This window comes from Chiloscyllium plagiosum, chromosome 31, assembly GCF_004010195.1.
Source record: "Chiloscyllium plagiosum isolate BGI_BamShark_2017 chromosome 31, ASM401019v2, whole genome shotgun sequence".
In the NCBI taxonomy this organism is placed as follows: domain Eukaryota; kingdom Metazoa; phylum Chordata; class Chondrichthyes; order Orectolobiformes; family Hemiscylliidae; genus Chiloscyllium; species Chiloscyllium plagiosum.
Genome location: NC_057740.1, coordinates 21,855,093 through 21,880,742, shown reverse-complemented (window position 1 = coordinate 21,880,742; position 25,650 = coordinate 21,855,093). Strand labels below are relative to the sequence as shown.

Sequence of the window (25,650 nt, the reverse complement as noted above, 5' to 3'; positions counted from 1 at the left end):
TACCATTGCTGAAGCCCCCAGTATCAACATAGTTTCCACTCAGTGGTAATCCAACAATGTAAATACGGTGGCTACAACAGCACAAAAGGTAAAGAATTCTGCGCTAGGAACTCATCTCCAGTCTCTCCAATGCCTGCTCATTATTTCCAAGGCTAGAGTCACAAATGTGACACAATACTGTCCGTTTACCTGGAGAGTATTACAACAACACAAGCAGCTTGACATCATCCAGTACAAAGCAGCTCACTTGACTGGCACCTCATCCACCATTGTCAACATGAAGGAATGCACAGTGGCAGCTTACAAGATGCACTGCAGTAAATTTCATTGAACAAAATTGATACCATCTAGAAGGGCAACATCAGAGGATAGGCCACTTTTGGAATATCACATAATTCTAGTTTCCTTCCTATCGGAAGGATATTATGAAACTTGAAAGTGTTCAGAAAAGATTTACAAGGATGTTGCCAGGGTTGGAGGATTTGAGCTATAGGCAGAGGCTAATTAGCTGGGGTTGTTTTCCCTGGAGCATCAGAGTCTGAGGGATGACCTCAGAAGTTTATAAAATCATGAGGGGCATGGATAGGATAAATAGACAAAGTCTTTTCCCTGGGGGAGCCCAAAACAAGAGGGCATAGGCTTAGGGTGAGAGGGGAAAGATGTAAGAGGGACCCAAGGTGCAACGTTTTCCACACAGAGGGTGGTGCGTGTGTAGACTGAGCTGCCAGAGGAAGCGATGGAGACTGGTACGATTGCAACATTTAAAAAGGCACCTGGATGGGTAAATGAATAGGCAGGGTTTAAGAGGAATATGGGCCAAGTGCTGGCAAATTGGACAAGATTAGACGTGATTAGGTTTCGATATCCGGTCGGCATGGATGAGTTAAACCGAAGGTCTGTTTCCGTGCTGTACATCTCTCTGACTCTCTGTACAGGAGCACCACTACCTGCAATTTCCATCAAAGCACCACGCCATCATGATTTGGAAAAATATTGCTGTTCCTTCATTGATGCAGGGTCAAAACTCTGATATTCATTTCCTAACAGTACTCTAGGTGGATAAATTCTACAATGGACTGTAGAATTCAAGGAGGTAACCACCCTTTCAAGGGCCATTAGGAATGAATTCTGGCTCAACCAATAGTGATCATATTCTGTGATAAAGAAAGGTAATGAAAAGGTAAACAGGATTTGCTGCAAGTTAGGATAGGGACAGTCGAGATTTAGTTCAATACACCTTTATGAAGGGTAAAAGAGTCTCAATGATACCAATCAATATAAAGAAAATTTCACTGTCAGCATCATACCTCATGAACTTACTTTCTTTCATTGACGAATAGAAGTAATTCTAAAAGCTACTCTAATATTTTATTGTGCCTCACTCCCCATAATCAAAACCTTTTATTCCATGAAGATTCAACTGGTAAAAGATACTCTTCGGCATAACTGAGTGCCTTTTCAATTCCGTTTCCTCAAAACTCCAACTATCTTTTAACACTAAATACGAAGAGCTCAAGTTTTTTTTAAATTATAAGATAAAGACAGTCCATGTAGTTATTTCGGTTCCCAGCAATAGTTTCCCTTCATTTTGTCCAAAGTCTCTTCCCATTACTTTCACCTCCTGCTTTTGTTTAACTCCTGACCATTAAACAACCTGTTTCCAACACCTTATTCCGGTCTCCAATCCCACAATGATCCAATGTTTATTCGCACTATTAACCTGTAAATAGCTCCTTCAAGCACCATCCAATTCCCTCAAAGTCACCATTACCATCCTCCCTCAAAAGTAAACTCTCCCTCCATTCATTCATTTTTTTTTAAATGGGCCCCTCCTTTAACATATTTTCACCTCCCACCTCAATATTATGCCCACCAAAAACACCAAATTTCAGTATTAGAACCTAGTAGTGGCTGTTATGGTAGAGGAGGAGGAGGAATGTGGGCATCCATTCAATGGACTCACATAAATGATCATTTCAAGTATTAAAAGAAACTGACTTCTGAATATCAAAATCACCAAAAAGGGAAAATTAGCAAGTATGAAAATTATTGTTTAAACAAAGATCTTCAGTATGTTTCAGCAGTGTTAGTTTACGGTGGTGTGTACTCCAAACCAGTTCTTACCCTTCTTTAGTTTCTTCTCCTGGATTTTTTCTGTGCTCAGTTTATAGGCCTCAGTTTGCTGAAATTCTTTAAGTTCTTTCAGGTACTGTTGTTTGTCCTTTTCTGCTTCGTCCAAATAATGCTAAATATTGGATTAAATAAAAGTCTTCAACTGCTGGGTGAATAAGAGTCAGTGGCATCATGTGCATTAAGTTTATACCTGTAATCATTCATTGTGACCTTAATCAGCATAATATGTTGTACCAAGTTTCACAAGGTTCGCTCTCAAGCTTGAAATTTCCATTTGTGACGCCCATCTGGTATTCAGGACAATAAATATTGTTTCGAGAACAACATGTAAAAACTGAAACATTTCCTGCCACGTCTATATGGACAAAAATCATATTCTTTTAAACTCTCTATCCAAGATCATAAATATAGCAAACATTATAAAATTATGACCCTGGTCTTCAGTGTAGTCATTCTGGGAACAGTGTTACAAGTGAAAGTCTTACTTATGACAAATCAAATTTTTGAGGAAAGCATAAAAGAACAGCACAGTAGGATTAGGCACTATCTTCTGTGAGGATCAGGAGTGAGAAACATATAAATAAAGTACAGATCTTTGCAAAAAGCAAAGAGTTTGTTCCTCTGAGACAGGCAAGGAGGGGTAAGATTAAGGAACCTTGGATGATGAGAACATGAGAGCTTCTCGCCAAAAGCAAGAAGGCAGCTTATACAAGGTGGAGGAAGCAAGGATCTGGCACAGTTTTAGGATTACAGGCTTACTAGAAAGGAGGTCAGAAGTGGACTGAGGAGAACCAGGAGGGGACATGAGAAAGGCCTGGTGGGAAGGATTAGGGAGAACCCAAAAGCATTTTAGATATACGTGAGGAATAAGAGAATGAGCAGGAAGAAGGTTATGGGCGGCACGGTGGCACAGTGGATGGGCGGCACAGTGGTTAGCACTGCTGCCTCACAGCGCCAGAGACCCGGGTTCAATTCCCGCCTCAGGCGACTGACTGTGTGGAGTTTGCACATTCTCCCCGTGTCTGCGTGGGTTTCCTCCGGGTGCTCCGGTTTCCTCCCACAGTCCAAAGATGTGCAGGTCAGGTGAATTAGCCATGCTAAATTGCCCATAATGTTAGGTAAGGGGTAAACGTAGGGGTATGGGTGGGTTGCGCTTCGGCGGGGCGGTGTGGACTTGTTGGGCCGAAGGGCCTGTTTCCACACTGTAAGTAATCTAATCTAATCTAAAAAAAAAGGTAGGGCTGGTCAGGGATAGCATAGGGAACTTGTGCATGGAGTCCGAGCAGATAGGGGAAACCCTAAATGAATTTTTTGCTTCAGTTTTCACGAAGGAAAGGGACCTTGTTGTGAATGAGAACTTTAAGAGGCTGGGAAATAGGCTTGAACAGATCAAGATTGATGGAGCTGATGTGCTGGAAATTTTGGCAAACATTAAGATTGACAAGTCCCCAGGGCCGGACGATATTTATCGCAGGTTGCTCCAGGAAGCTAGAAAGGAGGTTGCTAAGCTGTTGGCGAAGATCTTTGCTTCCTTAATCTCCACAGGAGTGGTACCAAAGGATTGGAATGAGGCGAATGCTGTTCCTCTTTTCAAGAAGGGTAATAGGAAAATCAGTCAGTCAGTCAGGTTTTGGAAAGAATTCTGAGGGATAGGATTTATGACTATTTGGAAAAGCACAGCGTGATTAAAGGCAGTCAGCATGGTTTTGAGAGGGGCAGGTCATGCCTCAAATCTTATTGAGTTCTTTGAGGAGACGACGAGACAGGTCAACAAAGGTCAAGGAGTGGATGTGGCGAATATGGACTTCAGCAAGGCATTTGATAAGGTTGCCCACGGTAGGCTCATTCATAAGGTCAGGAGGTATGAGATACAGAGGATTTGGCTGCCTGGATTCAGAACTGGTTGGCTGACAGAAGGCAGAAAGTGGTTGAAGATGGAAAGTGTTCTGCCTGGAGGTCAGTGGTGAGCGATGTCCTGAAGGGTTCTGTTTCTGGGTCTCTGCTCTTTGTAGTTTTCATAAATGACAGATGAGGTGGTTATGGGGTGGGTTTGTAAATTTGCCAATGACACAAAAGGTTGTAGGTACCGTTGATAGTATAGAGGGCTATTGCAGGCTGCAGTGTGACATAGACAGGATGAGAAATTACAGATGGACTTAAACCTGAATAAATGCGAAGTGATGTATTTTGGAAGGTTGAACTTGAATGCTGAATATAGGATTAAAGACAGGATTCTTGGCAATGTGGAGGAACAGAGGGATCTTTGTGTTCAAGTATATAGATCCCTCAAAGTTGCCACCCAAGTGGACAGGGCTGTTAAGAAAGCATATGATGTTCTGGCTTTCATTAACAGGGGAATTGAGTTTAAGAGCCACAAGGTTTTGCTGCAGCTCCACAAAATCCTGGTGAGACCACACTTGGAATACTGTGTCCAGTTCTGGTCTCCCTATTATAGGAAAGAGACAGAGGCTTTGGAGAGGATACAAAGAAGGTTTACCAGGATACTGCCTGGACTGGAAGGCTTGTCTAACGAAGAATTTTCTGACTAGGCTCTGAATTTTCTCTCTGGAGAGAAGGAGGAAGAGAGGTGACCTGATCGAGGTGCACAAGGTAACGAGAGGCATGGATAGAGTCAATAGCCAGAGACTATTTCCCAGGCAGGATTGACTGACACGGGGATCATCGCTTTAAGGTGTTAGGAGGAAGGTATAGAGGAGATGTCAGAGGTAGATTCTTGACACAGTTGTGAATGCATGTAATGTGTTGCCAGTGGTGGTGGTGGAAGCAGAGTCATTAGGGACATTTAAGCGACTGTTTTACATGCACATGGACAGCAGTGAATGGAGGGGTGCGTAGGTTAGGTTATTTTATTTTCGATTAGGAATAATCCTCAGCACAACACCATGGGCCAAAGGGCTTGTTCGGTGCTGTACCTTTCTATGTTATACAATTTGAAGAAAGATATCTGTGAATATATAAATTGTGGGTAAAGCAATTAGTAATGGGCTGGCTGGTCTGCTGAAAATGTATTAAACCAAAATTTTATTTTAAAAATGGCTTTAGATTCAACTCTTGTAATTCTAAAGTGCTTAAAATTAAATAGAAATTTTGAAGTTGTCACAACCCAATGGAAAAGTGCACTGATTCTAAAGCCCCTCTATTCCAGAAATTATCACAAAAGGTAAAGGTTTAATCAAAATACTCCAAGTCCCAGATTTACTTGATGGACTCAGATCAACTGAAAACACAGGCCAGGTTTCTGTATCTAACAAGAACTCCTGTTTAGTCCAAATAGAGTCATAGAGATGTACAGCATGGAAACAGACCCTTCGGTCCACGCCGACCAATCTAGTCCCACCTGCCAGCACCCGGCCCACATCCCTCCAAATCTTCCTACTCATATACCCATCCAAACGCTTATTAAATGTTGCAATTGTACCAGCCTCCACCACAACCTCTGGCAGCTCATTCCATACACGGACCACCCTCTGCATGCAAAAGTTGCCCCTTAGGTCTCCCTTATATCTTTCTCCTTTCACCCTAAACCTATGCCCTCTAGATTAGATTAGATTACAGTGTGGAAACAGGCCCTTCAGCCCAACAAGTCCACACCGACCCGCCGAAGCGCAACCCACCCATACCCCTACGTTTACCCCTTACCTAACACTACGGGCAATTTAGCATGGCCAATTCACCTAACCTGCACATCTTTGGATTGTGGGAGGAAACCGGAGCACCCGGAGGAAACCCACGCAGACACGGGGAGAATGTGCAAACTCCACACAGTCAGTCGCCTGAGGCGGGAATTGAACCCGGGTCTCTGGCGCTGTGAGGCAGCAGTGCTAACCACTGTGCCACCGTGCCGCCCTCTAGTTCTGGACTCCCCGACCCCAGGCAAAAGACTTTGTCTATTTTTCCTATCCATGCCCCTCAATTTTGTAAACCTCTATAAGGTCACCTCTCAGCCTCCAATGCTCCAGGCAAAACAGTCCCACCCTGTTCAGCCTCTCCCTGTAGCTCAAATCCTCCAACCCTGGCAACATCCTTGTAAATCTTTTCTGAACCCTTTCAAGTTTCACAAGAACTTTTCGATAGGAAGGAGACCAGCACTGCACACAATATTCCAACAGTGGCCTAACCAATGTCCTGTACAGCCACAACATGACCTCCCAACTCCTGTACTCATTACTCTGACCAATAAAGGAAAGCATACGAAACGCCTCCTTCACTATCCTTTCTACCTGTGACTCTACTTTCAAGGAGCTATGAACCTGCACTCCAAGGTCTCTTTGTTCAGCAACACTCCCTAGGACCTTACCATTAAGTGTATAAGTCCTGCTAAGATTTGCTTTCCCAAAATGCAGCACCTCGCATCTATCCGAATTAAACTCCATCTGCCACTTCTCAGCCCATTGGCCCATCTGGTCCAGATCCTGTTGTATTCTGAGGTAACCCTCTTCGATGTCCACTACACCTCCAAGTTTGGTGTCATCTGCAAACTTACTAACTGTACCTCTTATGCTCACATCCAAATCTAGCTGCAGGGGAACAAAATTATGAACTAACAACATCCAAAGTAAGTCCAAAATTCTAACTACCTTTAAATACATACACACTCACACCCCAAAAAAAGCATTGTGTGTGAAGGACAAAACATTGGGAATCACAATTTAATCGCACCAGTCTATTGGCTTTGCTGAGGAGTTTGTTTTTCCTCCCAAGACCTTCTATCTCCAATCACCTTTCTCCCAGGTTCTTTCAGTTCTTTGCCAAAGACATGGGACTTATACATCAATTGTTCAGTTTCACCGTTACTGGTTAGAGGCAATTGTTTACAGCAAAGGGTAAGAAACAAGAGACTGCGTCCAAGTTTGAGTTATTTTGGTGTAGAGGCAGACTTCACTTCTCCCAGTCTGGAGAATGTCCTCTCCTATATCATTGACAATTGCTAGCCACTCCGTTGCCCAGGAACCAGGGTTGAGAGGTTGATACCTTTGGCATCTACAAGCAGCCACAACTAGACAATTAGCAATCTATAGCTGACCAAATCTCACAAAGCACACCCCCCCCCCCTCATATTATTTTATCTCTCTCCCCTACTGTATTCAAAGCAACTGGCAAACATAGCTCAATGAGTTCCAGTACTTGTTCTCCAAAGTGCAGTAACTCTTTCCACAGTCCTTCCTTTTAACATAATCCTTTTCTATTTTAGCCCACAATCAAAAATAAAACATAATTTAAAAAAATGTGATTTTCACAAAATTTTGCATAATTTCTTGTGATTTTTAGTCATTTCCAATCACAATTATTTCAAATTTGTTCCTGGCATTGCTGTCAATAGTAGTACTTATTGGCTATCATGATTCCCTTGGGTACATGGAGGTGAGTCACCCGCTTCAACAACTATAGTCAGTGGAGTACTATGAGAAAGGAAGTTCCTTCATTGTTGCTGGGTCACAGTCCTAAAATGATGACATATTTCCAAGTCAGGCAGGAGCCTGTACATAGTAGTGTTCCTATGTACCTGCTAACTAGCCTTTCTAGATGGCACAGTTCACAGGTTTCAGAGCTGGTATTAAAGAAACTTGGGAAAATTACTGCCGCATGTCATACATAGGTAGAATGTAAATAAACAAACCACAGTACTTAAGTGATATAAGAAGGGCCAATTAAATGATTGCTTTGTCCTAGCTGGCATCAAGCATTCTAAGTGTTGTTGAAGTTGCACTCATCCCATCAAGTGAGGAGTAATCCAACACACACTTGCTTGTAGATGATGAACAAGGTATGGGGAATATGGATGAGAGAATTTCCAGCCCCTAACCCACTTTTGTAGCCACAGTATTTGACTGGCTGGTCTAGTTTACGTTTTTGACCAAATGATGAGCCCCAAGGATGAGAAGTGTCATTTGGGCTGGGAGAAATTCTGTGATATGTTCTTGAGAAGCAGTAGTGATTAGACTTTACTACAGGTGGTCATTACCTAGCACTTAATTGGCACAACCATTACCTGCCACTTAGCAGTGCCTGAATGTTGTCAGAAATATTTTTAAAATTAACTAATTCAGACATGCTATGACACATTTCTGGGAGCAGTGGAGACTTTCACTCAAGCCTTCTGGTTCAGAAGTACGAACACTACTGCTGTGCAACAAGAATTTTATAAGAGTCTTGCTGCTTTTGGCACATACGAAGTCAATATCAGAGGAGCTGCAAATGGAAATCATCAGGGAATGTCTATTTCTGAATTATCAAAAGATACTATCAGGGCCTTTTGCTCAATCCTTTACCAAGTCACAGAGTCTTACAGCATGGAAACAGAGCTTTCAGTCCAACTAGTGCATGCCATGTTCCTAAACCAAACCAAACCAATCCCACTTGCCTGCGTTTGACCCACATCCCTCCAAACCTTTCATGTACTTATCAAAATGTCTTAAATCTACTACTTTTTCTGGCAGTTCATCCCATGTATGAACTGCACTGTATTTAAAAAGAGTTGCCCCCCCCTCCCCCACCCCATGTCCTTTTTCCATCTTTCTCCTCACCTCAAAAATGTGTCCCCGAGTTTTGAACTCCCTCACCACCTCACCTTACCTATGCCCTCATGATTTTATAAACTTCTCAATCTCCTACAATCCAGCCTATCTTTATAACTCAAACCTTCGATTCCCAGCAACATTCTGGTAAATCTTTTCAGAACCCTCTCAAATTTAATATTATCAGTCTTATAGCAGAATGACCAGGACTGGACACAGTACACCAGAAGAGGCCTCACGTCTGTGCAACCTCACCAGGAGCTGGAAGGTCATGTTGCAGCTGTACAGGACATTGGTTAGGCCACTATTGGAATACTGCATGCAATTTTGGTCTCCTTCCTATCGGAAAGATGCTGCGAAACTTGAAAGGGCTCAGAAAAGGTTTACAAGGATGTTGCCAGGGTTAGAGGGTTTGAGCTATTGGGATAGGTTGAATAGCCGAGGGCTGTTTTCCCTGGAGCATCAGAGGCTGAGGTTTATAAACCTTATAGAGGTTTATAAAACCATGAGGGGCATGTATAGGATAAATAGACAAAGTCTTTTCCCTTGGGTGGGGAGTCCAGAACTAGAGGGCATAGGTTTAGGGTGAGAGGGGAAAGACATAAAAGAGACCTACAGGGCAACTTTTTCACGCAGAGGGTGGTACGTGTTTGGAATGAGCTGCCAGAGGAAGTGGTGGAGGCTGGTACAATTGCAACATTTAAAAGGCACCTGGATAGGTATAGGAATAGGAAGGGTTTGGAGGGATATGGGCCATGTAATGGCAGGTGGGACTAGATTGGGTTGGGATATCTGGTCGAAGGGTCTGTTTCCGTGCTGTACATCTCTATGACCATGACATTTCATCTGCTATACTCCCAACATCTGAGCAATGAAGGCAATTGTTCTAAATGCCTTCTTAACCACCCGGTCTACACATGACACAAATTTCAAAGAATTATGTGCCAGAACCCCTAAGTCTCTCTGTTCTACAACATTACCCAGAGCTGTACTTTTAATTGCATAAAAGTTGTCCTGGTTTGTTTTACCAAAAATGCAATACTTCACATTTATCCAAATTAAACTCCATCTGCCATACCTCAGCCCATTGACCAATTGATCAAGATCCCTTTGTAATCTCAAATAACCTGCATTGTCCACCAATTTTGGTGTTATTCACAAATTTACTAATCACTTCTCCTACATTCTCATCCAAATCGTTTATATAAATGACAAACAAAAGTAGACCTAGTACGGATCCCTGTGGAACACCGCTGGTCACAGGCCTCAAGTCCAAAAAATCCCTCCATCATCACCCTCTGTGTCTTACTGTCAAGCCAATTTTGTATCCAATTGGCAAGCTCTCCCAAAATCCCATGTGATTTAACATTACAAATCAGCCTACCACGTAGAACCTTGTCAAAGGCTTTACTAAAGTCCATGTCTACCACTCTGCCCTTATCAATCTTTTTGATTACATCTTCAAAAAACTCAATCAAGTTTGAGAGTTAATTTCCCTTAAACAAAGCCATGCTGACTATACTTAATCAGTCCCTCCCTCTCCACATGTAAATCAAAGTCATTCAGGGACTTTAGTCATTTCTTTCTTGTCTTGCTCTTTCAACAGTTGTAGAGCAGAGTAATAAGCGAGTAATTTTCAATCTCTAAAAGGACGATGAAAAGTATATAAATAAAAACATACCTGCTTTTCTAAAGCAGGAAGTTTGCTCCATTCATTTCCAAGCATGCGTGTGATTTCTGGGAATGGCAAGTCTGGATGCTGCATACGAATTTGCTCTCGACGCTCATTGAGAAATCGGACGTACCCAGTTACAGGTGCTTTCGGACCATTGGGTAAAACTTTCTTCCTTTTCTTTCCTTTTGGCCAGCCCCGTTTTTTCACTACACGTTGCTGTGTAACAAACAGAAGCCAGTATACAGTAAACAACAAACTGACGACAACAGTGAATAAAAGAACAAATCAGAAACACTACACTATACACTCAGTTTGCATGCAAGAGATTAGACTAGTACATACTCACCAGTTTGTATAACAATATTGGCATTAAGATACTTGCATTGACCTACCCTAGCTTAAAAAAATGTGAATCCAATTTCAAAATTTAACAGTCCAAATCTGTATTCATTAACACCAATGACAAGATTAGGTGCATGCACTGATTGATTAGGCACATTGATGGATTTAAGTTTAAATCAAGATTAGACAGAAATTTTGTTGATGATGTTGAACAACGAAGATCACTTAGACTAAATTCAGAAATTTGAGGGTAAGGCAGACCATTTGCACAGACAACACTAAGTCAACTTCAATTGCCCAAATTCTATTTTGATGACAGTCAACATCTACTTTGTTTTTCTGGCCTTTTGTAACTTTAAAACTAATAGGAATTGTCACCAAAACAGAGATTTCCTCGACATAATAGACAACCTCCAAAAATGATGGAACAATGTATCATGATACCAATAATTGTTTCAACTATCCTCCAAGTCCAAGCAGATAAGAGTTCATCAAACAGAATTTTATCTTTTAAGGCTGTGTTAATCTTTTACTTTCCCTAGTAACAATGCATAATAAAAGGGCAATTATCATTTAATCTAACTGTATAATGTATTTTATCATGCTGCCAAGACTATTATCACTCTTAATAACAAGCAGATTTCCGATTGACTCCTTATAAATAAAAGCTTCTAAAAATGATGTACCCAATGAAAAAAAAGTGCATGTAGAAAATTGGAGGTGTAGTGGACAGCAAAGAGGGTTACCTCAGATTACAACAGGATCTGGACCAGATAGGCCAATGGGCTGAGAAGTGGCAGATGGAGTTTAATTCAGATAGATGGAAGGTGCTGCATTTTGGGAAAGCAAATCTTAGCAGGACTTATACACTTAATGGTAAGGTCCTAGGGAGTGTTGCTGAACAAAGAGACCTTGGAGTGCAGGTTCATAGCTCCTTGAAAGTGGAGTCGCAGGTAGATAGGATAGTGAAGGCGGCGTTTGGTATACTTTCCTTTATTGGTCAGAGTATTGAGTACAGGAGTTGGGAGGTCATGTTGCGGCCATACAGGACATTCATTAGGACACTGCTGGAATATTGCGTGCAATGCTGATCTCCTTCCTAACGGAAAGACGTTGTGAAACTTGAAAGGGTTCAGAAAAGATTTACAAGGATGTTGCCAGGGTTGGGGATTTGAGCTATAGGGAGAGGCTGAACAGGCTGGGACGGTTTTCCCTGGAGCGCCGGAGGCTGAGGGGTGACCTTTGAGGTTTAAATAATTATGAGGGGCATGGATAGGATAAATAGACAAAGTATTTTCCCTGGGGTCGGGGAGTCCAGAACTAGAGGGCATAGGTTTAAGGTGAGAGGGGAAAGATATAAGGGAGACCTAAGGGGCAACTTTTTCCACACAGAGGGTGGTACGTGTATGGAATGAGCTGCCAGAGGATGTGGTGGAGGCTGGTACAATTGCAACATTTAAGAGACATTTGGATGGGTATATGAATAGGAAGAATTTGGAGGGATATGGGCCAGGTGCTGGCAGGTGGGACTAGATTGGGTTGGGATATCTGGTCGGCATGGACAGGTTGGACCGAAGGGTCTGTTTCCATGCTGTACATCTCTATGACTCTATGACCCAGAGGAAGAGTCATATGATAAATGGGACCATTGTCACTTCCCATTCAGCATGGCTTCTTTCCAGATTTTTCTTTCTTCTCAAGATCATTTGTTGCCATCACTGGGTACAGTGTTAGGTGAAATTCTGCAATTGTGTGTAGGGTGCATTTGCACAAGGAAGAAAAATGCAGACACAGGGAGAAAAAGCGTGACTACGAGATGAATTCTTAGGTAATTATTTTTTGAACAGACATGTGGCACATGAGCTGCCAAACAGACACCAGTCTTAAGTTGTTATATTGTGTATAAATTTGAATTTCCTCAGACACTAAACTGAAGTTACACGAGATATAATTATGGACTTCAGCAATTAAATTTGCAGATTATTGGTATAATTATCTTGGAGTCTTGTGTGCACGAGGTTAAAGATCAAATGCAACAACACTATCATAATTTCAATAAATCATATGCATTGAAGACAGACAAGATTTTGAGAGACCCAGTTACTAGATTATAAAATTCAAAACACAATATAGATAATTTTCTTACCTCTTCTTCACCATTATTTGTACCCCCAGATACATTTTTGTCAGACTGCTTCTGAGATGCTGGACTTTTGGAATTCTCAATAGCTTCTTGTTTAATAACAGTCTGCAACACTCCATTGTGATTGAAAGCTTTAGAAACAAGGCTCCTGCACAAAAATGTGTAAAATACTCTTTTGCATTAATCTTTCCAATTAGATCACTTGTATGTAATTTTCAAAAATTTATCCAATTTAGATTCCTAATCCTAAACTAGTGAAGTGGTGTACATTTTATCTTAAACTACAGTTCAATCGATGTATGCATAAAGGACTGAAGTTATCACATCAAGCAATCTGAATGCAACTTTTCAAATATCTAACTATGCTTGTTCTGTATAAAATTTGGTATTTATTAGTTAGTAGAAGTATAACTTTAAAAACTGGAATTTGATTAAGGACTATATAAATTAAGTATTCTGATCAGTACAAGTTTATTCTCTATGCAAATAAAAGCCACTCAAAGTCTTAAAGTTCTGCATGCAAATTTTCATCTTTCCTATTTGGTTAATGAAACAACTGCAGAGAGGCTGATATCTTGTCACAAAGTCACCATTTATTTATTTACATGGGCACAGTACACGCACTCTGACCAGCCAGTTCAGAGCTTGCCGCTAGAATCGGGAGACTGTGATCAAAACAGTGAAGAGGAGGGCAGAAATTAAATCAAAATAGAGTTCGAGGGGGATTTTCTATTTATAGCCATCAGCCAGGGCTCACTGATTCGCCCTGGTTAACAACCCCAATCAAGGATCTCATTTAATGAGATCCACCCGGCCCTTGCTCCAAATCACTAGTTACCAACTATCAGAAAGAACTCTGTTCTACCAAACTCAGTACCCTGACTCATACTATACCGCCATTTTTAACTCAAAGCTTAGCTTTTAAGTATGAATCTTTGAAGGGTTTAACAGAAATCTGCATGCAAATAAATACAAGTTCATGAAAACTGCCAGTTGGGATCCCAGGAAATAAAAACAGCTAGCTTATAGCTTCTTTTAGAGATAAAGTAAACATATGGAAAACAATATATTATCATGACCAGAAACCTACGAATCTGCTAGAAACTTACAGGGCCTTAAGTAAAGACGATGAAGTGATCATTTGAACAAGCAAATAAAAGACTGCAAATCAAATATGAAAGTGGTCAGTTTTTTCACTGGAGTCTACGAGGTTGAGAGGTGATCTTACAGAAGTTTATAAAATCATGAGGGGTATGAATAGGTTTAAGGGAAGTACAGCTTCCCTACGATGGGGGATTTCAAGACTAAGGAGCATATTTTTAAAGTGAGAGGAGAGAGAGATCTAAAAATGACAAGGGACAAATTATTTACAGAGGATGGTTACACGTGGAATGAACTTCCAGAGAAAGTGGTGGAAGCAGGCACAAGTACAATGTTTAAAAGTCACTTGGATAAGTACATGAATAAGAAAGATTTAGATGGATATGGGCCAGATGCAGGCAAGTGGAACTAGTTTAGTTTGGGATTATGTTTGGCATGGACTAGTTGATCCAAAGGCTATTTTCGTGTTGTCCAACTCTGACTAATCCAAAACACATTACTGTATTCTATCTTTGCCAAGGTATACTGACAGTAAAAGAGCAGTAGTGGAATCAAAGTTTACAGGGAAAAAGGCAGGAAAGTGGATAAAGGAACGTTGGATCCGTTATAATCCATTGGCTCGAGTGGCTGAACAGCCTACTTCTCTTCCTATTCCTTATGATCTTATTTGCGCTTACTAGAGGGATCGCCACTTTCCAATACAGCACTATCCACATAAAAGACAATTCCATGGCTGTCACTGGAAACCAGAACAGGCTGTAATGTAACTAGCCTGAAATGTACAAATTGGAGTAAGAACCAGTTAAAGTCAGACTCTCAAAGTTCTTTTTTGCAGTCAAACACTTAGAGGAGTAGCAGAATTACTGTATGCCTAAACAATTTCTAAACTTTTAAATATGGATGTTAAATTCCAATCCAGCATTTAATTTTGATAATAAGTGGAACCTCCACGCTTCTGAGAAGAGACTCCAATCAGGGCTCCCCCTAGAAACATGGAGTCATTCTTCCTTTCTGACAGCTTTCTCATACACAAAACTGTCAGATGAAGGGAGATCACACCTTCCTTTCAAAAGTGGTCAGCAGCCATATTCTGACATTCATAAAGTCAGGAAGTATGGGATAGAGGGAGATTTGGCCATCTGGATTCAGAATTGGTTGGCTGACAGAAGGCAGAGAGTGCTTGTGGATGGAAAGTATTCTGCCTAGAGTGTTGAGTGGGGTCCCGCAGGGCTCTGTTCTTGGGCCTCTGCTCTTTGTAGTTTTTATAAATGACTTGGATGAGGAGGTTGAGGGGTGGGTTAGTAAAATTGCAGATGACACAAAGGTTGGAGGTGTCGTCGATAGTATAGAGGGCTACTGCAGGCTGCAGCCTGACAGACAGGATGCAGAGCTGGGCTGAGAAATGGCAGATAGAATTCAACCTGGATAAATGCGAAGTGAGAGGAACAGAGGGATCTGGGTGTGCAAGTACATAGATCCCTCAAAGTTGCCACCCAAGTGGGTAAGGTTGTTAAGAAAGGTGTTTTGGCTTTCATTAACGGGGATCGAGTTTAAGAGCCACGAAATTTGCTGCAGCTCTACAAGTCCCTGGTGAGACCACACTTGGAATATTGTGTCCAGTCCTGGTGTCCCTATTATAGGAAAGATACAGAGGCTTTGGAGAGGGTGCAAAGAAGGTTTACCAGGATGCTGCCTGGACTGGAGGGCTTGCCTTATGAAGAAAGGTTGAATAAATTCGGACTTTTCTCTCTGGAGAGAAGGAGGAAGAGAGGAGACCTGATTGAGGTGTACAAAATAATGAGTGGAATAGATAGTCGATAGCCAGAGACTTTTCCCCAGCGCAGGATTGACTGGTACGAGGAGTCATAGTTTGAAGATATTAGGAGGAAGGTATAAAGGAGATATCAGAGGTAGGTTCTTTACGCAGAGAGTTGTGAATGCATGGAATGCATTGCCAGCTGTGGTGGTGGAAGCAGAGTCATTGGGGACATTTAAGCGACTGCTAGATTTGTACATGGATAGCAGTGAGTTGAGGGGTGCGTAGGTTAAGTTACTATATTTTATATTAGGATTAAACCTCGGCACATCGTGGGCCAAAGGGCCTGTTCTGTGCTGTACTTTTCTATGTTCTATGTTCAAAGGTCTTGACAGTTGCTGTCAAACCGTAAGTACATAATGTAAATGTATAATATTAGGGTAATTAGAGATGTGCAAGGTAAACATGGGGTCTGTTGAGTAGTTACTCAGGAGTTAGATTATGTATTTAATAGAATATCATTTTCTAAGTAACCATTTCTCATAATTTCATTGGAACCCTCACAGACTCAGCTTTAAATGAAGGTTTTCAGATGGTCCCAGCACAGAGAAATGGCCCAGCATTTATGGAGTCAGAGATGTACAGCATAGAAACAGACCCTTCAGTCCAACTCGCCCATGCCGACCAGTTATCCTAACCTAATCTAGTCCCATTTGCCAGCACTTGGCTTATATCCATCTAATCCTTTCCTATTCATATACCCATCCAGATACTATAAATCGTACCAGCCTCCACCACTTCCTCTGGCAGTTCATTGCATACATGTACCACATTCTGCGTGTAAAAGTTGCCCTTAGATCCCTTTTATATAGCCTAACAAAAGGTGATATAGCTTTAAATTGAGGAGTGAGACACTCAGGACATATACCAGGGGTAGTTTCTTTACTCAGTAGTAGAGGCGTGGAACGGCTTACCTGCAACAGTAGTAGACTTGCCCATATTAAAGGCATTTAAACAGGCATACATATGGATAATAACGGAACAGTATAGGTTAGATGGGCATCAGATTCATTTCACAGGTCGACGCAACAGAGGGCCAAAGGCCCTGTACTTCGCTGTAACATTCAATGTTATATGTATCTTTCCCCTCTCACCCTAAACCTATGCCCTCTATTTCTGGACTCCCCCACACCCCCCAGGCAAAAGACATTGTCTATTTATCCTACCCATGCCCCTCATGTTTTTATGAACCTCTTATAACATCAGATTTTGAACAGCATGAGCTCTTAGGGGCAGGGTACTGGCATCAACAGAGGATTGGCTGTAGCAGAACAGAGTGGGGATAAAAGGGTCTATTTTAAGAATAGCAGTCAGTTACTAGCATGGGGCTTCATGTTGGGACCACGCTATCCATGTTAACAATCTGGATGGAAGAACTTAAGGTATTGTTGCTCAGCTTGCAGATGATATAAAGATAAGTAGGCAATGCTGAAGCAGCAAGACTACAAAGGACATGGACATGTTACAAGAGTGACAAAGAAATGGCAGATAGAATACAATGTGTGAAGAGTGAGATTATGCATTTGGGTTGGAATAAGGCAGAGATGATTTTATGAAGGGGTAAAGGCTTTGGAACTCTAAAGTACAAAGTAACTGGAGAGTCCTGGTTCAGGATTCTCTTCAGGTTAACATGCAGGTTTGGATAGCAGTCAGGAAGGGCAAATAGAATGTTGACATTCATTTCAAGAGGGCTACAATGCAACAGCTGAGATATAACTGCTGAATAAGGCTCTGTTCAGACCACATGTAGAATATTTTGAGCAGTTTTGGTTTCCGTATCTAAGGAAGGATGTCCTGGCCTTGGAGGAGTCCAGAGGAGGTTTACAAGATGATGAAACTTACAGAACACTGAGAAACCTGGGCAGAGTGGTTGTGGAGATAATGTTTCTACTCGTAGCAGACAGAGTGGTTAATCTGTGGAATTCATTGTTGCAGAAGGCTGTGAGTGCCAAGTGCACTTGAGACAGTAATAGATAAGTTCTTGATTTTTTAGGTGACCAATGGTTATGGCGAGAAAGCATGGGAATGGAGTTGTGAAATATATCAGCCATGATCAAATTGGGAGGCAGACTCCATGCGCCGAATAGCCCAGTTCTGTTCCTATATCTTAAGATCGTCTAGAGTAACTCACCCTGTGATTTTGGAAATTAGTTTCCAACAGCACAAACCAGCGGTGCAACAGTATACTCCACATTTGCCTGGACGTGTGCAGCTCCAAGAAGCTTGACACTATGCAGGACAAAGCAGGCCATTTGATGATCACTACATGCATAAGTATTCCCTCCCTCCACCACTGATATTCAGTAGCTGCAGTGTGTGCCATCTAGAAGATGAACCATGGCTCCTTTAACATCACTTTCCAAACCCATGATCATCTTTCTGTAAGCACAAGAGCAGCATACACTGGAGAAAACCACCACCTGAATCTTCCTCTGCCAACACTCACTACCCTGACATGTAAACAGATTACTGTTCCTTCAATATCACTGCATTGAAATCCTGGAGCTTCCACCCCAAGACAATTAAGGGTTCACCTACAGCAAATGTACTGACTCCAAATGGCAGATCACAATCATCTTCACCACAGTAACTAGGAATGATGTGGTCAGTGACTTCAACATCTCACAAATAAAATATAGAAGTCAGGGAATTCCACTTTACACTTATAAAACATCACCTTAAACCCTGTGAATAAAGATACTTAAGCATAAAGTTTCACACCTCCTTGGACAATTTCTTTAGAGTATGTTACAACACGGATTCCGCAAGTTCCATATGCGCATTTCTAATATAAACTGACATTTCAAATGTATGGCCAACAAAAAAAAACTCTGCCAATATCTCCAGATTTGACTTTTCCAGTGGTCTCCAAGCAGCCATGCCCCAGACCCACTTCTGAAAATTTTAATTCAGCCAAAGCTCTGCTATACACAACCAAGTTCTGCTTCTCTTACACCCCTACTCCTGGCTCCCCAATCTCAAGACTTCAAAATCAAAATGCTCATCCTTGTGCTCAAATCCCTTTATGGTATTGCATTTCTTTAACCTTCAATCTGCTTCAGCCCTACAACTTGCCATTCCTCACACTCGAGCTTTTCATACAAACTTAATTCCATTTATGGCATTTAGTAGTGGTATCTTCAGCCAACTAAGTGGAACTGCTTCACTAAATCCCTCTCGTGCTCTACGTCCTCCCATTACTCTCATTAAAACCTTCTTTTCGATAAAGCTTTCGGTCACCTCTCCCATCATCTTCTTTGACTCAGCAACAATTTTATGAGTATGCACCTTTGAAGCTTTTGGGATTTATGTCCAGAAAGACAGAAGAAATGCAACTCATTTAATTGAAAAGAACTGTGTGTGCTTTTGAAAAGTTGTCTATTACAAATGTATTTGCAAACTATTTCATATAATTTTTCATAAAAAATTCAAGATAAAACTTGTATTTATCTACTACTTTTAACATAATCAAATTGCGTATGCTATGACAAACAAAATGTAACACTACTGCACATAAGATGACATCAGGGCCGATGACCAAAAGAGATAGGTTTTGAATAAGTGTCTTAAAAGTGGGGAATTCTAGAACATAGGGCTTGACTGCTGAAGGCCCAGTGTTGGAGATATTAAAATTCAAATGTTAGAGAAATCAGAGTAAGTCGAGTAGAGGGACATTTGTGAGTGATAGAGCTGGAAAACATCATATAGAGGCCATGGAAAGATTTGTAAGGATGAAAATTTTATAACTGATGTGCCATTTAAAATAAAGCCTACTTAGTTTAGGAGAATCAAACATTCGTCATGGAGAGGGGTGGACTTAGTGATATTGTGATAGGGTTTGTGATAAGCCATGGTAATCGGTACCTATGTCTTCCTAATGTTTAGCTGAAGAACATTTCTGCTTGTCCAGACATGGGACAAATGGTCTGATAATTTAAAGGCTGAGGTGGCATCTAAGTAACTGAGGGTGAGGCAGAGACGATCATGGAAACTTAAATTGTTTTCAGATTGGGTCACTAAGTGGTAGCGCATAGATGAAAAATAGAAGGCGACTAAAGATTTTTCCTTGGAGGATACTGAACCCAAAGGGCAAGAGCAAGAAGAGGAGCCATTTTGGTTATTCTTTGATGTAACTAGATAGGTAAAATGCGGTTAGGCATTTGAGTTTCCACCTGGCCTGAAAATAGTGGATATGTGTTTCATTTATCAACCAAGTCAAAGACTTCAGTAGAGTCATGATAGCCGGGAATGAAAACTTACCGTTATCATACTCAACTAGATAACATATCTGACTTTGGTGAGAACATTTTTGTGCTGTGGCAGGATGGAAACTTTATAGGAAAGATTAAGAGTTTGGAAAAATTCAGCACAAATTCAGAAAGCAACAACACAATACAGAAGGCAAAAGCTGGAGCAGTAATTTGCAAGGACATAAGAACAGAGTTCTTTTGTTGAAGAAGGGTGATGATGGCAGGTGTGAAAGGATACGACATCAGCTGGTAATAGAAGCTATGAAAGTTGGGTGGTTAATGTAAATAATCTACTCACCCAGCCATGACGACGGATTCTTTATTACTTTGTGAGGTCATTATAGGATAATCTATGACAATTTAAGAGATAAATATTAAAAAAGCCTCCATATCAATCGTCAAACAATTAGAAATAAGTAAACAAATAATTTTTCCATTCAATTTCATTTTATTACTGTAAGGATAGTCATCAATATGGCATCTTATTCCTTAACTGTATGAGTATAGTGATTGAACTAATTTCTAATTGCATATAAAAACTGGACTTACCACATATACTGCCTCTGAAGATTCAGTGACCAGGAGCATAGAGCAGATATTAACAGCTATATAAAAAACCTAAACCAATGCCATATCATAGGGCAACCTTGCTGCAAATATCAACGAGAAGAAAGAACTAGTACTAGCTGAGTAGATTTGAAAGGGCAACTTGCACCATTCTAAATGAAATCAGACTCCTGAAAGTCAGGAAAAATAACTCTGTCAAACAAAAAGTGTGTAATCAAGCAGAAAGGAAAACACTCCCTTAACCAAAATTAAAAAGCCTTGATCAATATTTTGTGGCTAGAGTAGTTGATCAAAAATCACAAGCAGACTGAAGAACATATACAGCACCACCTGACATTTTACTCAGGTAAATTACACTCTGAAAAGTAATAGTTTATAATAATAGGTATTAAAACTGCAAACATAACAACTAAACAGACACTAAACAATAGTTTCCACCAACTTAGTCAGCCTTGCACACTAAGAACAGCACTTAATGTAGGAAATGGGGTCTTGTCTGTCAGCTGAGCCAGAAAAAGCCCCACTTTATTTATCTCCTTTAGGGAAGGTTTGCCATATTAAGTATCACTCAGGCACATAAATGGACTTATAAGGCTGCCCTTAAATCAAGGATGCATGGGGACAAGTTGTTTATAGGTATCGGCTTGTCAATCAGAAATGGTGGCTGTTGTCAGCACAATATCGCCATAAGGTTGTGGATTATCACTGGATCCCAGGTTAGACATGGGAGAAGTACTGCAGGGTGGGGGTGAAGGTTACAGGTAAGGTGGTGTGGCATCAAGGAACCATTGAACAAAGGACCCCAGATGCAGTGCTTTAGTGGTTTGATCATCAGGTGGCCCATCTAGAGTCATACAGCACAGAAACAGACCCTTCAGTACAACCAGTCCATTAGAATTAGAATCCCTACAGTGTAGAAATAGGCCCTTCGGTCTAACAAGTCCACACCAACCCTCCAAAGAGTAACCCCCAGACATTCCCTTACTCTATCATCTATACTTTTCCTCGACTAATTTTTTTAAGATTTGTTTAGATTCCCTACAGAATGGAAACAGGCCCTTCAGCCCAACAAGTCCAGACTGACCCTCCAAAACAGTTAACCCACACAGACCCATTCCCTACCCGATATTTACCCTGACTAATGCACCTAACACTATGGGCAATTTAGCATGGCCAACTCACCAGACCTGCACTTCTGTGGATTGTGGGAGGAAACCAGAGAACCCAGAGGAAACCCATGTAGGCAAAGGGAGAATGTAAAAACTCCACACAGACAGTCGCCCAAGGCAGGAACTGAACCCAGGTCCCTGGTGCCGTGAACCACTTGAGCCACTGTGTTGTCTCCAACCTTCACAACTTTGGATTATGGGAGGACATCAGAGCACCTGGAGGAAATCCATGCAGACACAGGAAGAATGTGCAAACTCTACACAGACAGACAGTCACCCGAGGCTAGAATAAAACCTGGGTCCCTGGTGATGTGAAGCAACAGTGCTAACCACTGAGCCACCGGGCTGGATTAAAACACAGAAACAGCAGAATGAGGCTCTTAAATGAGCATCAGCAGCAAGAGAAGACTTTCTCATGTTTAAGATGGAGTGGTGTTTCCACCTGCCTTCCGCCCACTTGATTAAATGCCAGCCTCCCCACCAAATCCATCTGAGGCAAATGCATCAAATTTCAACAAAAAATCCTAAATCCATTGAATGCCTTAAAAAGAATCATTTGCTATAAATAAATCGAACATAAAACGGCTTTAAAATAATTCCCAATATCAATTTCAAATAAAATAAAAAAATCTGAACCAACAACACAGCACAGAAAAGATCTGCAATTTTTGAAAGACCTCTCCAGTTAATCCCGCCATTTTTCCCATTCACTAAAATTTTCCTAATTTCAAATATTTATCAAATTCCCACTCGATAGTTACCAACAAACCTAAATAATTTTAATTATGAAAAAGATCTTAAGGCTGCAGGAAACATCGCAAATTGATGGTTTTGTGCAATAACTATCTTCCAAACCAGTTCCATTCTCCACAACTGCCTCTGGCAAACATGGGCAGTTAACTGATGACAAAGGATCTGCCCGATCACCTATGTCTTTGTTAACTCTATAACTGACTATTCCAGCACTCTCTGACCATCTTCCAACCTCCATACACTTCAGATCATCTAAATCACTATTGTCCATATAACATGTCAATATCTGATCAACCATCACTGTCACATTCAACCCCTGAATGGCTTCCAGCCCAGCAGGGCCACAACTTTAAATTCTCAACAAAAAGAGCCAAAAAAAAAGCAGATGCTGGAAATCCAGATAAAAACTACTAAAATTGGTGGAGAAACTCAATAGATTGGACAGCATCTGTGGTGTTCTGAAAAAAGGCCATTGGACCTGAAGCATTAATTCTGTTTTCTGTTCATAGATGTTGTCAGACCTGCTGCATTTCTCCAGAAATTTTTATTTTTGCTTTCCATTCTCATCTTCATTTTACAAATTCTTCTACAGCTTCAACCATTTGTTTTTATTACCTTCTCAGCCTTAGAATACTCTGAATTGCTCAAGGTGGGCAGCACGGTGGCACAGTGGTTAGCACTGCTGCCTCACAGCGCCTGAGACCCGGGTTCAATTCCCGCCTCAGGCGACTGACTGTGTGGAGTTTGCACGTTCTCCCCGTGTCTGCGTGGGTTTCCTCCGGGTGCTCCGGTTTCCTCCCACAGTCCAAAAGATGTGCAGGGTCAGGTGAATTGCCCATAGTGTTAGGTAAGGGGTAAATGTAGGGGTATGGGGTGGGTTTCGCTTCGGCGGGTCGGTGTGGACTTGTTGGGCCGAAGGGCCTGTTTCCACACTGTAATGTAATCTAATCTAAGTTATAGACACTTCAGTACCCTGACTTTAATACCACTGAGGACTTAAGCTCTGGAATTTGCTCTAAGGATCTTCATTTCTATTTTGTCTTTTCCCTATAAAACACTGTCTGAACATGCTTATAGACCCCTATCCTGAAATCTCCATCCAAAGCTCTGTGTTAAATGTTATTTGGTCATCATTCCTGTGAAGTCCCTGAGAGTTTTTTTTTTAAAGATATTAAAAACACTACATAAATGCAAACAAAAACAGATATTGCTGGAGATGCTCAGCAGTTCTGGGAACATCTATGGAGAGAAATCATTCTTAATGTTTCAGGACCACTGACCCTTCCTCAGGATGCAAATATATATGCACAATGATAGGCAGCAACTTTTTTATTGAAGAATAGAGGGGTGACCTTATAGAGGTTTATAAAATCATGAGGGACATAGGCAAGTTGAAGAGCAAAGGTCTTTCTCCTAAGATTGGGAGAATTCAAAACTAGGTGGCATTTTTTTTTAAGGTGAGAGAGGAGAAAGATTTGAAAAGGGACCGGAGGGGTAATGTGGTCACACAGAAGTTGGTTGGTAAGTGGAATGAATTGCCAAAGGAAGTGACAGATGCAGGTGCAGTTACAACAATTAAAAGACATTTGGACAGGTGCACAAAGAGGAAAGGTTTAGAAGGATATGGGCCATACATAGGCAAGTGGGACTAGTTCAGTTTGGGAAATTTGGTCAGCAGGGATGAGTTGGATAGAAGAGCCTGTTTCCGTGCTGTATGACTCTATGCAGTCTATACTCAAACATAAAATGCAAGTTGTTGTTGTAATGCTGTGCCATTGAACTCTGTGTTCCTGATGGGCGCATGCGCAGAGACCCCGGCTCACACTGCCCTGGCCGTTAATTAGTTTTTTCGCCTTCTGCATCGCAACTTTAAAAAAAAATCAGAAATATATATACACAAAATGAATCGGAGATTTCCCAACCTGAAGATTTCATCCCTCCACTTTAGATCTCACCAGGCGGATTATAATTACCGCACCTCGTCAGTAAAAAAGAAATTAAGGATTCCATGCAAATAGATCTTAGTTAAAATACCTTTTCTTTAAGTTTATTAATTTGCCATCGTCCGACGAGAATTATGAATTTTTATTTTCTTTTTAAATAATCCAGTAAAGAACCCCCTTCAATTTCAACCCTCGGCGACTTCTCCCCCGCTGGAAGGAGGTACTTCTCAAACAACACTGCTACCGGAAGTAGACGCCCATCTCTGCGCTTATTGGATACGATTCCGCCGCCGATGCAAATATGTATGATAATACCAAATATCGCTCGCTGCGAGTGGTTACCTGGTGTCTCAATTATAAACGTCACAAACACCCGCTGACGGTTACGTTGTATTCTTGACCAGTAGAGAAGCTTCATGCAAATTAACCTGCCCTACCGTCCCGCCCATATCTGGCTGTAACTATACAGGCGTGGGCCGCTAAATGCAACTTGCATCATACTAACTGTACCCTGTAGAGTCTGACAATTAAAACAAAAGGGGTTATTGCGGTGCAGTGATAACGTCCCTATCTCTGATCTAGGAGACCCTGGCACAGTAGGGCTTAAGCCAGAGTTGTCTTGTCACAAAACATTCAAAGAAACAGTTATGAAGAAGGGTCAGTGAACTCGAAATGTAAACCTTGTTTTCTCCCTGCTGCCAGATCTGCTGAGTTTCTGCAAAAAATTCTCAAGAGATACTATCTTTTTTGCAAATCAATACAAAAAAAGCTTACAATGCAAACAGCTGGTTAATAACAATTGAGTATAGAGTTTTTCAAAGCACAATAAGGGATCTTTTGACACACTGTGTAGGTGCTTGTTCATAAAGCATGTATATGCTCCAGTCCTATTTCCAAAACTTGGCACATTGCTTTTGTATGCTATAGCCCATGCGATGGCACTTCAAGTTATCATTTAAATAGTGCTCATTAATTGATCTATTGTCACATTTACCGAAGTACAGTGAAAAGTGTTGCTTAAGAGCAGTACAGGCAGATCATCGTAAGCAAGCTGTACAGATCAAGGGTTATAAAAACAACTCTGGCAGCGACATACAGGTTTCATCGCACAGAGCAGGCACGAGGAGAGATCAACATTAGCGAGATCAGCATAACCTGAGGCTGGAGAGTCCATTCAGCAGTCTAGTAATGCCCAGTCCAGTAAAGCTGTTTCTGAACATGC

The 25,650-nt window shown here is 41.3% G+C and overlaps 1 protein-coding gene across 4 annotated transcripts in view; it reads right to left on the bottom strand.

Annotated features, from left to right (window-relative positions):
* Positions 1-24,678, bottom strand: part of hmg20b (high mobility group 20B) — a 44,561-nt gene extending 19,883 nt beyond the window's left edge. For 3 of the 4 annotated variants that reach the window (XM_043721129.1, XM_043721130.1, XM_043721131.1), the window contains exons 1-5: positions 24,408-24,435; positions 20,295-20,346; positions 12,833-12,977; positions 10,351-10,560; positions 2,125-2,245 (exon numbers count right to left, since the gene is read on the bottom strand). In XM_043721129.1, the coding sequence (XP_043577064.1) occupies positions 2,125-2,245; positions 10,351-10,560; positions 12,833-12,977; positions 20,295-20,346; positions 24,408-24,420 (541 nt within the window). In that variant the 5' untranslated portion in view covers positions 24,421-24,435. Of the gene's footprint in view, positions 1-2,124; positions 2,246-10,350; positions 10,561-12,832; positions 12,978-20,294; positions 20,347-24,407; positions 24,436-24,519 lie in introns of those variants that run through there. The other variant, XM_043721132.1, reaches the window with a different exon arrangement.
* Positions 24,679-25,650: the final 972 nt, after the last annotated feature.